Genomic DNA, 12,509 nt, shown 5'->3' with positions numbered 1-12,509 from the left:
ATTAATTAATTGGTTCTGTGCAAAATGTTTGGACTACAATATAAAGCTGGAGAATGCCATATAATTGAGAGGCAGTAAGTTAACAATTCTGCTAGATAAATGACCTAAATTGCCACTGCCCTGTTGATTGATCAACTACTTCAGCAAGTTACCATTAAAAAGCAGCAAACTTCATGGCAGACACTGTCACCCAGCAGGCCTTCCCATATATTAAAGCTCAATCCTTTGCTGCATGTCTACTCGTCTTCCCATTTCTTGTTCTCATAGTCAAAAAGAAAATCCTCCAAGTAATGTATTATTTAAACATTACCTGCGATAACTATCCTTTATTTCAACCTTCTGCTTTCATGATTGGCATTTTCATTTGAGAACTAAATACTATAGAGAGAATTATTCTCCAAAAACCAGTTTGTTCCTCGCTGTATAAGCAGTTACAATGACTTAAAACAAAAGACGAGATGCAATGCAAAAGTTTTTTAATGCAGTAGACTACATAGAGAGCGTGGACAAATTAGAAGAAAGCGGTTTCACATACAATGACTCCGAAGCAGAATACACAAATAAATAAAAAGGTTATATTTAAATGATCGGTCCCCATCCCCCTAATAATTGGCAGAAATACTTGATGCTAACCACGTGTCATCATGAACCGTGAGGGAAAGATTTGAAATCAATCTTAAATTCTCTGCAGTAATTAAATGATGCCAAAATTAGCTGTCATGAACTCCATCTCCCACAAGTCAATGCAGCATCGCCATTGGTACAGACCCGCTGTAATATAAAGGAGATTATGTGCTTAACTTTAGCCTATACAGAAGTGGATTCAGCTGTGTTCTACGGTACTCTGAAGCATTGTGTGCTTCTCCATTGTTATTAAAACTACACATTAATGCTCGTATGTAAATATATATTATAACTTATTGGGCTTGATGGTTGATTCAGACACTGATAAGCTGGGGGAAGAGTTCATTAGCAAACATGTCTTCCCAGGTGCTCTCCGAGCACAGGGGAGAGGACATGTCGCTGAAAGGGGAAGGGGACCCTTCGTATCCGGAGTCGCTGTAGGTGTCCGCAAGACAGGCTTCCTTATCTAGGCCGCCGAGGGCAGGGGAGGAGGTTTCAGAGAAAAACTCATCCACCTGACTGTGAGTGTCACAGCTGGGGATGACCACTTCCTCCGGCTCGTCTTTAACGGAGACGGTCTCCTCCTCGAGCACCACCACGGATAAGATAGCCTCATCGATTTGCTCTGTGTCGCTCTCCAGGTCGTTGCACTGCCCGATGCTCACCTCCTCCACGGGCTTCGTGTAAATGTGGTCAAAGTGGATCAGTTCATTAAGGGCCTCCAGCTTAACTGATGGGGCCCCCAGAGTCGCAGGTGTGGCGGAAGGTACTGGGTTCCCCCCTCCGACCAGCAGCACCTGCGGCTCCTGGCACTCCTGCTCACAAGACTTGAGGAAAAGCTCTGGGTCAAGGATGTCCAGAATGCCCATGAGCAAATCAGACTAGTGAAGGGGGAACAAAATAGGAGATTAGCCTAGTGACCCTTGACCTGACTCTAGTGGATTTCTTAGAGACAGGATTTAAATCTCAAGACATGACTTCATAGTAAAAGGAGACATCCATATGACAGACTCACCTCATTGTCTGAAGAGTCAGAATCATCTGAATCCATTGAGAAGTCTTCAGATTTAGGGACTGCTGGGCCTGCACCTGCTGCGGAGGCACACATAGCCTGAGTGCTGCGGACTCAGAAGACCCGATCCCTAAACCTGCGTCATTCCCGATGGATAACAAACTCTGAACCTGTTAAGAAAATGAATGAGAACAACTGAATTAGGGAAACTATACTCAAAACAATGACAATCACTACAACCCAATCCTATTTTTCCCCTCCACCCCAATCAAAGGGCATCGCAATCGTACCTCCTCTTTCGAGTCGAGGGTGTCCAACCCAAGTCTCTGTCTCAGTTCCTCATTTTCGGTCAAAAGGCCGCTTGATTTTTCCCGAAGTAGCCTGTTTTCAATGTGAAGTTTCTGATTCTGCGGGGAGAGAACACAGATGTTTGAACGTGAAACTAGCAACTGTTTATGGGGAAGTGATGCATGACATGAACAAACCAAGACTAGTTATGCAACTACATTGTGGTTTTGCAATGTAGTTTAGTTTTTCTTTTGCAACACTAAAAACATTAATTGTATAGGATTTAAATAAAAATGCAATACATCTACACAGTGGGTATATGCTGAACATTATCACAAGACATATTTATGAATAAAATAAGAGGAATTCATGGCTTCACTCTGTTTTTATATGACGTTTTTTTACCTCCAGCTCCAACTCTATGACCTGCTGTTCCAGCTCTCCCATTTTGGCTTTTTTCCTGTCTCTGGCTGTCTGGGCTGCGACTCTGTTCTTAAGTTTCCTGGAAAAGAAATAGACGAAAAGGGTGGGGGTAGAAAAAAATCAGGAATTTAGCACACATTTTTCCATGATGCTGACTAAGCCTCCTGACATGACTTGAGTTCAGAGTACTGCGCAATCCCCGGCCATGTTGCTGCCACGCATACATACCAGGATATCAGTATCCTGCTCAGTGACGGGCGGGTCTGCGGACAGTCAAATCGCTCAGATAGCAATTTGACAAGCTAGTTCAAAGTCCAAGGGTCATAACATTTCGACAAATAATGTAAACTGCTTTATGGTGCCATTTAAAACAGCGTAGATGATGTATTTATAATAATATTGTGAGATTAAGCATTGACCTAGTTTATTTGTGCTGCAGTTTAAACGTCAAATCAAAGGGATCAATATATTTGGGCGTGACCCTGTGGTAATACTGTGAACAATGGCCGGGTTTGTCCTTAAAGATTTTGAGCCCATACATAATTATATATCACGGGGTATTTGTCATGAACCAACCTGCGAAGTGCTTTTTCCTCTGGACTCAAGTGTGTGAGCCTCTGTCTTTTTCGTATGGGCGGCCCCGCGGAGGAGTTGGACTCTGAATCCGACGACGCCGGGCTGGAGGATGACGGTAAAACGACAGAGATGGGCCGGTTGAAGCCTGCCTGGGATCCGCAAGAGGAGCTGGTTTGTTTCCCGGAGATCAGGAGCACTTTGTGGGACACTCCTGTCCCTGCTGCTACCACCACCATGTTGTATATCCTAGGGGGTGCTGAAATAAAAATGAATAGGGTATCCTTTTTGTATTTAGTGGAACCCTTGCGGTTTCACTACTTGCCTGATCACCGGCAATTCTAAACTGTTGAACAAGAAGGGCTGCACCTCCGGTCCTTTTCTACTGTCGTGGTGATAGCTGATAGGCTCCCTGTGACTCTGACGCAACCTGTTTACGGCCTGTGATTGGTCGCTTTGCTGATGAAATTTGCATTTAAAGTTTCACTCTGCTTTCAAAGTAAATTTAACCAAAGTTCCTTTTAAAGTGTAAATCCCCTTCAATACTTGCTGTCAATTTCTGTTTACAAGTCAATCCTCTCATAGCCATTGTATGTTGTTCTCTAAACATTTCATCATTTGCACTGTGAACCAGACATTATAGTTTAATAGAGTAAATTATGATTTCAGTGTTTACTCAGATGCCTATTTCAAAGATTTGCGTCAGATTTTACACACAGACACGTGCAGTCCTCAATTCAAATTAGAACTATTGTACTTGCACTGTATTGATTGTGGAGCCATGCCATTGATTTGGAGTTTACTGGATCCATTACATACAGTGGGGCAAAAAAGTATTTAGTCAGCCACCAATTGATCAAGTTCTCCTATTTAAAAAGATGAGAGAGGCCTGTAATTTTTATCATAGGTATACCTCAACTATGAGAGACAAAATGAGAAAAAAAATCCAGGAAATCACATTGTAGGATTTTTAAAGAATTTATTTTCAAATGATTGTGGAAAATAAGTATTTGGTCAATAACAAAAGTTCATCTCAATACTTTGTTATATACCCTTTGTTGGCAATGACAGAGGTCAAACGTTTTCTGTAAGTCTTCACAAGGTTTTCACACACTGTTGCTGGTATTTTGGCCCATTCCTCCATGCAGATCTCCTCTAAAGCAGTGATGTTTTGGGGCTGTCGCTGGGCAACATGGACTTTCAACTCCCTCCAAAGATTTTCTATGGGTTGAGATCTGGAGGCTGACTAGACCACTCCAGGACCTTGAAATGCTTCTTGCGAAGCCACTCCTTCGTTGCCCTGGCGGTGTGTTTGGGATCATTGTCATGCTGAAAGACCCAGCCACGCTTCATCTTCAGTGCCCTTGCTGATGGAAGGAGGTTTTCACTCAAAATCTCACGATACATGGCCCCATTCATTCTTTCCTTTACACGGATCAGTCGTCCTGGTCCCTTTGCAGAAAAACAGCCCCAAAGCATGATGTTTCCACCCCCATGCTTCACAGTAGGTATGGTGTTCTTTGGATGCAACTCTGCATTCTTTCTCCTCCAAACACGACGTGTTGAGTTTTTACCAAAAAGTTCTATTTTGGTTTCATCTGACCATATGACATTCTCCCAATCCTCTTCTGGATCATCCAAATGCCCTCTAGCAAACTTCCGACGGGCCTGGACATGTACTGGCTTAAGCAGGGGGACACGTCTGGAACTGCAGGATTTAAGTCCGTGGCAGCGTTAGTGTGTCTACTGAATGGTAGCTCTGTTATTTGGTCCTTAATCAGCGTGTTGATGTCATTTATAAGTACTGTGTGAGATTAAGCATGCCAGTTTATTTTGCTGCAGTTTAACGTATCAAGGGATCAATATATTGGCGTGACCCACGTGGAATCTGTGAACTGCGGGTTTGTCCTTAAAGGTTTTGAGCCCAAATAATTATATCACGGGTATTTGCATGACCAACTGCGAATGCTTTTCCTTGACCATGTTGCCTCTACTATTTCGTTGCGGCCCGCGAGAGTTGACTCTGAATCGACACGCAGCTGGAGATGACGGTAAACGACAGATTGCGTTGATGCCTGCCTGGGATCCAAAGAGTGGTTTGTTTCGGAGATCGACACTTTGTGGACACTCTGTCCTGCGCTACCCCCATGTGTCATCCTAGTGGGTGTGGAATAAATGATAGGGATCCTTGTTTGATTTGTGGAACCTTGCGTTTATACTGTGATCACCGCAATTCAACTGAATTTCTATTCCCTATCCTACTTAAAGTCTGTTTTAAATATAAATGGTTTTTTGAGGTTGTAGACCTAAGTAAATGCCACTTTAGAATAACAGTTTTTTTTACAGTTTAGTTTGGTTTAAACCACAGTTTTTATGTTCTAAGATGCTTTTAGTTGGCCCCTTTGAGACATTTCATGCACTCTGCTCTTTGTGTTATACATTCTAGATTCCTCATTCTTTTCTTTGAAAAAGTCTAATTGACTCATAAAGCTTTACCACTCTGATGGTTTTCCTTTAAGTTCTTATTTTATATTTCCCGGATAGATATTGGAGTAATACAATGTGTATCAACTGTGTTGTCTGCCAAATCATCTCTCCACAGAGGTTTTAACCCTATTTGAATACTGTAGAATTCAACATTATTATTAGCACTAGAATTGTGTACAATAAGGACCCTTGAGACGTTTTTACGATTTATTTGAGCACGTGTTTGGAAAAATGTTCCGTTTTAATTTGTTACATGTGATCAAAACAAATACTGATTTCTAAAAGTTTCATTCCAAGCATATTCATTTCAATAATATTGACTTGCTGTCAAATAGGTCTATAAAGGATGGTTATGAAACTGTGGTTTGTGTGTCCTATAAAGGTTAATCCATCACACAAGAGTTTAGTTTGTAGTTCTTTACTTCACAACAAAAACAAATGGATGTGGTGACAGCGACCGCACTGTTTCTCACCATTGAACAATAGGTGAATTGTTCAGTTCACTAGATGGAAAGCCTTGTGGTGAAAGATATGTATAAATATGATAAGAGCATTATTTATGGCACTATAAGCCTTTGTGCAGCAATCAATGCCATCACAGTAACTCTGCAGGTGGCATTCTGTTGACAAGCAGTCTTTCAACGATCAGACAAAGGTATCCCATCTTAGTAAACAGGCCTCAGTTAGAAAACTGTTAAAAACACATCAAGCAAGTTCACAAGTATGCCTTTCTTCCTGAATCTCCTATTTGTCTTTAAACAGGAATTTACATTTCTGCTATCTAGCTACCAATATCGTTGACAGCTTTTAGTCCTTTGCCCCAGTCGTCTCTCACCTCAGTGGTAGTAACGACAGGAGCTAGAGCAAACTCTGGCCTGTTTACAGACATTTTACTGTCACTACAGAATCAACATCTGTGAAAGTGAAAGCATCCGTTTATGATGCTGTGTGTGTCATAGTGTAACTTGTACTAAAGAAAGAAACCGGATTTAAATACAGGATGTCCTTAATTTAGAGCACTTCACCAAATAGGTACAATTCCCTCGGCCACATGAATAAAAGTTTTTACTAACGTGCCACAAGCATAAAAGCAAAAAGGGTTTAGGTGTGGCTTAATATTTCCTAGTTTTATTTCCTATTTTAAGTTTCTTTATGTCACTCAAGAGCAAACAGGCCAAGATAGTCACACTACCCTTTTACCATGACATTTAATGTGTGAGTTAAGTGTCACATTTATCATCAGTAAATGACCGCACAAATGTGAAGCATTTTAGTTATTCAAATAACATGTGGGATAGAGGTGTACAAACTCATGAGAATAAAAATCTTTCCGTAAAACAGCCAGAGGAATTTTTCCTTTCATTGTGTTAAGTTTTAGTACAAACTGTACATAGCCAGTGGGTATCTGTCATCAATCAAACTGAAAAGGTTCCCTTACTGCTTTTGTTCTGCAAATTACCTACATTTAAAATGCAAATCATGTCCTTCAGTTCACAGTGTTTCTTGACACCTCAAATGCTGCACACACACACACACACACACACACACACACACACACACACACACACACACACACACACACACACACACACACACACACACACACACACACACACACACACACACACACACACACACACACACACACAAACACACACACAAATGGGGATCCTCCCTTGAGCTCAAAGTCAGCCTGTGATTAAGGTGGGTAGATTCTTGAAAACCACATTATAAAATGGACCAATCCCAAAAGCATATATATATTTTTAAAACATCGCAGGCATTTCAAACACATTTATTTCTTAAAGATGGTGACATAGTGGTGATGTAAGTGTTAACCGGGCCTTCCAGATTAAAACTGCACCCAGTGGTTTTGAAACTGAGGTGGTAACTGAGGGCTAACTATCCTGTTATAGTACATTGTGTCACATCATCTCGGACAAGTCTGGTTTGATTAAATGTAATACAATTATTACATTTAGGTTTCAAGCCAGTTCATGTTTTTGATGAGATTCACAATTTATGAAAAGTTTAATGAACAGCATAATGTGAGCATATTCTAATAATGACCCTTGATGTGGTTTAATAAATCTTATCACAACAGAACAGCTGATATTCAACAGTAACGTAAAGCAGCTTATAAAACCTAGAATTAAATGTTATTTATTTGCATGTTTTATGTTAATTAAAGTTACTTTTGGACAGATTGGTAAACCTAAAATCAATGAATAATTTTTGACAAGTCTGCAGTCAAAGTAAAGATATAGATGTTGGCTAATCTCAGTAACATCATCTACATATCCTGCACATCGCTCCTTGGCATTCTTTCATGAGTATGACCTTGATTAGAAGAATAAAATACACTGCACCATTTCTTGTCTTCAGTATTCATGTTGCAATTAAGAACTAAATATATGCATGTTTTTTGGAGGCTGCTGCCAACCTACCATGGCTTTATTTATTTATTTGTTTTTGGGGAAATGTTTCCACAGTGAAGGCATGGCATGCAGGGTAAACAGTGACGCCTGTGTGTGCTCACTGGGCGGGTACTGGTGTTAGTGGTGGTATTATATGGCAAAGCTGGGTTGGATGGGGGTGAGTGGGGTCCCACCCTGGGACAGCATCCAGCTGCAGGGGGTTGTGTGTTGCCGTGTTTGCCTTTACCCCTCCTCCCATTTGCACATCTTGTTCCCTACCCATGATCCACTGGGGTGTTTGTTCGGCCTTGAGCATTCTCACACCTTCCATTATATCTTGCTCTGTGACCTTTTTATCAGCTTTTGGTTGTTCTTAATTGCTAATTTCTCCACATAGAGTTCTCTTGTTTTTCCCTTACCCGCTTCAATTATTCTTGAAATATGAGTCAGTTTCTCCAGACGCTCATAGGTCAAGTCGTCGTTTAAACCCTGTTACTTCGAATTTAACGTTTCCCCTTTACATTTCGTTGCTGTGAAGTTGCATGCTGCCGAAAGTCATTCAGCTCTTTGATATCTCCTGACCAGTTAGCGTTTTTTTCTGATTGTGTGTGAGTGCATGAGCAAAAGTGCCCGTCTAATCTACAGATAAGGAAACCACTAATTTATATTTGCATTTTTTGCCAGTAAAACAGGCGACAGAGACACCAACGGTTTATGTAGCACAAAAATGTCTCTGCAAGTGGATTAAAGAAATCCCATTTGTCTTTGATGCATCAGAACAGTTTAATTAATCCATCCATCATACTGTTTCTTCACCAAATGCAATTTCTGGGAAATTAAACATTCAAGCCAAATACCTCTTTCAGTATAGATTGACCTAAATGCAACCAGTGGAACAGAGCTTGTTGTCTCTCCTCTCTGTAATTGTCTCAGGGTCTCTGTAAGCACTTTGTTTGCCCAGATGAGCCGGGCTTTGTTAGAACAGAGAGCTGACATAGCGCTCTTTTTGTTTCCTGAGCCACATTTATTCAGCTCTCACTGTACTGATAGACTAACAACAACAACAACAACAACAACAACCACATTGTTTGTCTGTGACCACACTGTAATGTTCACATACAGTACAGGAAGACAAGATTGTGCAGGGGCCTTGCAATGACCTGTTGCTGCAGTTGGGCTCACTAGGAACTGTGGGGTCTTAATGTAGTGTGTTGATGGAAATTGCCTTAAAAAATGTAAACAAAACAAAATCTATAGTATTATACCTAAACATGCTGTTACTAAAAATGGGTGATCATTACCAATGATTATATATGTGTGTATTTAACAGTAACATGCATTATTTGGTCTGACCAGTATGATATGCTCCACCATGATGCAACGTTGATCTGATGCAACACAGAGGCAAGAGGCCAGACGTTCGGCCCCTAAAAAATGATGAAACCCACGTTAATCTTCCAATCATCACAACCTGCATCATTCTTCCTGAGTGGTCACTTCCTCTTACCGTTGTTGGTGTCAAAGTCAGATATGTGTGGGGAACACTTCCTACACAAGAGTGTAAATAACTGTTGATATCAACTGACTTCTCCCACTAAGGTTAAAGTCTTGCATGAACTGCCCATGTAGCAGTCATGTGTCCTGCTGCCCCCTGGTGTCCAAAACGTGAAGAATACATACATAATATACTTTCAAGATTAAAAGATGCATTGGCATATGCACAATAGATTGAAGTTTGCTGTTGGCAATGAAAATATTCAGTCCTTTGCCCCACATGTAAAGAAAAAAGGTTTATCTGCATTAAATTCAAATCTTGTTTTTAATTCATAAGACAACACAATGACATAACATATAATCTCAAGGTACATGTATGTGTTCCCAAGACACAAACAGATCACAGACAAAAAAAAAAAAGTGCATCATTGTGTATTTTAGTTTATAGAACACCAACCTGTAGTGGTATTGGTTCACTGATTTCTGCCTCCTTGTGGTGAAAAGAATAATACACAAACAACAAGTAAATCAAGTGTATTGCTAAAGTTGGACAGAGATAGATATTGCCAATTTGCTAATAATATACTCATCCTTCCTCATGCTGTGTACTTAAATTAGCTTATAAAATTATAAATGCCTCTAATATTTTAGTTAACTGACTCAATAATGTTCTTAATCCATCGCTCATTTATATTTGATCTCAGTAAATAAAGTGACACTCATACAACAGCTTTACCAAACACACCTAACACAGCACATTTATAGCTGATTAGGGTGACTTAAATACACACTCAGTGGCTCAGAAAAAAACATTATACAACAACCAGGGCCGATATGATAACTTCTGAATTCTATAGCCTTACCAGTTACCAGCTTCAGCAGTATTACAGAACAGTCATTTATACTTTAAAGGTGCTGCTAAGAGTCTTAAAACGGCCAACAACTGCAGTTTATTCAAGATGGTGTCAGCATCAAAATGAAAGTAAATGTACACAAAAGAGCTCGTTCAAACTGGCATCATTGGGGGTGTTCAAATCATAAATGCCCCTCAAAATCTCCAAAAGGGTGCAGTTAAGTTCAGATTTAGGTATCACGTTTTGGTTTTGGTAAATATTCAGGATTAAACAAGTAATGAATCATAAATTATAAAAAAAATAAATATGGGGCTTAAGTTAAGACCTTGTCATTGTCATTGAGTTAATTGATTTAGCTTTTTGTTTAAAAAATAACGTTTTGTGCTGCACAAAATTGATTTCAACGATACAGTATCATTGATTTGAGAAAGTAATCTAACTACAATTCTGCATCCAAACTAAGCAAACTCAGTCCGATGAGGAAGACCTTTTAAATTGATCAAAAGCCACGGAACAGCCAGTGAATCAACAAATTAGTAGTGCGATTCATTTGAAGGCCGTTTCCAAGTTCAGGAATGAACTTTAAATCATATGTGCTGCTATTTAAAAACATATAGAAATAAGGTTTGCCTTACTTTAAAGTTTTGGCTCACGTCCAAGTTGAAAATCGAGTGAACTAATTATATGGATACAGCAGTAATGCTTAAGCTGGTACTTCATACATAGATGTGATTCTCAAGGGAAATTGAATTTGTGTCTACGGGCTAAGTTTGAACTGAAGTGTCTTTGATGTCTTCTTCAAGTGGATCCTACACTGCTGTTTGTGTGAGTGTGTGTTTGTGTGTGTGTGTGTGTGTGTGTGTGTGTGTGTGTGTGTGTGTGTGTGTGTGTGTGTGTGTGTGTGTGTGTGTGTGTGTGTGTGTGTGTGTGTGTGTGTGTTTGTGTGAGTCTCCAGTATAATCGTTTGTGTGTGTGCAGGCATTACCACAAAATCAGCAGAAAACAAAATAAGTCTCCCAGACATCAAAGAGACCCAGGAGGGAAGCCGATCTGTTTTCAGTCATGGTGAGCCACGTTTCTCTCCCCAACCAGTTTCCCAGTCATCCTTCACTCCATTGCCCATCTTTACATCTCTACTGCCACCCAACCACTGGGTGGCACATGTGGCAAAGTCCTGCACTATGTCAGCATGTCCTCTCACGCAAACCAAAGATCCCTTCTTTGAGAGCAGTATGAGTGATGTGCAGAAAAGCTTTTCATCTGGGGATTTTGTTTTCCTCCTTAGAGGGGCAATCTCCGCCTGCAGTCAGAAGTAATAAGGAGCGATAGAATGGGTCTCTGGGGAATATGTTGAACCATCCGAAAGAGTCATTGGGTGTTTAGGAAGGAGAAATGGAGACAAGGCCTTGAATGAGGATGAGAGAGTGAGTAAGAGACTGAAAATATATGTCTTTTAGTGAGAGTGATGATGGAGGGTGAGCAATTACTGCATTTTCAGCGTGAACTAGCTGTAATTGAGTTAAAATGTAACGACAATTATTTCCTATACATCTATGACTATAAAATGTGTCTTACAGCTGTGTATGTTGAGGATCAACTTTTAGTTTGCCAGTTTAAGCCACCATTGGTCACTTCTGTACACTTGCTGATAAAGGAATGTTTGCCAACCAGTTAAGTATCTAAATTATGTCTGTTAAGTCTATTATATAAAATGAATGATTGTTTGAAATCTTTGGTTTCTTGCCAAGAGTTAGAGGAGAGGATTGATACCACTCTTAAAAGTTTGTTGTGTAGGTATGAAAATTCAGCATAGTATAGCTTAGCTTAGTTAGCATAAAGAAAGGAACAGCTTGTCTTGTATAGTAAAGTGGGTTAGTAATTACCAAAACAGACTCTTGCTGTTGTCGCTGCACACACACACACACACACACACACACACACACACACACACACACACACACACACACACACACACACACACACACACACACACACACACACACACACACACACACACACACACACACACTCACACGCACACACACACACACACACACACACACACACACACACACACACACACACACACACACACACACACACACACACACACACACACACATACTTGGGTCATCATCTATCTCCTGTTTCCAGTCTGATTCCTCATCCGCTTTCTCACCACAATGCAAACCTTACTCTTTTACTCTTTGATCATTGATGAGACACAAACTTTTTTCACCTTCCTTTTTATTTTTGATATTGTGTTTCCAGTATTCGGAATAAAGACTTAAATACTGCCTGTATAGTGTTTCAGGAGAATTTAGCTCCCTTTAGGTG

General features: G+C 40.3%; 1 protein-coding gene across 1 annotated transcript; it reads right to left on the bottom strand.

The window, feature by feature from the left end:
• Positions 1–459: 459 nt before the first annotated feature.
• xbp1 (X-box binding protein 1) lies at positions 460–3,283 on the bottom strand. Its single transcript, XM_063897535.1, is given in 6 exon segments — positions 460–1,505; positions 1,640–1,747; positions 1,750–1,806; positions 1,927–2,043; positions 2,330–2,426; positions 2,924–3,283. Coding segments are annotated over 6 exon segments (1,182 nt in total). The 5' UTR covers positions 3,160–3,283; the 3' UTR covers positions 460–938.
• Positions 3,284–12,509: the final 9,226 nt, after the last annotated feature.

This window comes from Eleginops maclovinus, chromosome 12 (assembly GCF_036324505.1).
Source record: "Eleginops maclovinus isolate JMC-PN-2008 ecotype Puerto Natales chromosome 12, JC_Emac_rtc_rv5, whole genome shotgun sequence".
Lineage (NCBI taxonomy): Eukaryota > Metazoa > Chordata > Actinopteri > Perciformes > Eleginopidae > Eleginops > Eleginops maclovinus.
This window is presented reverse-complemented; position numbering and strand designations above follow the sequence as displayed.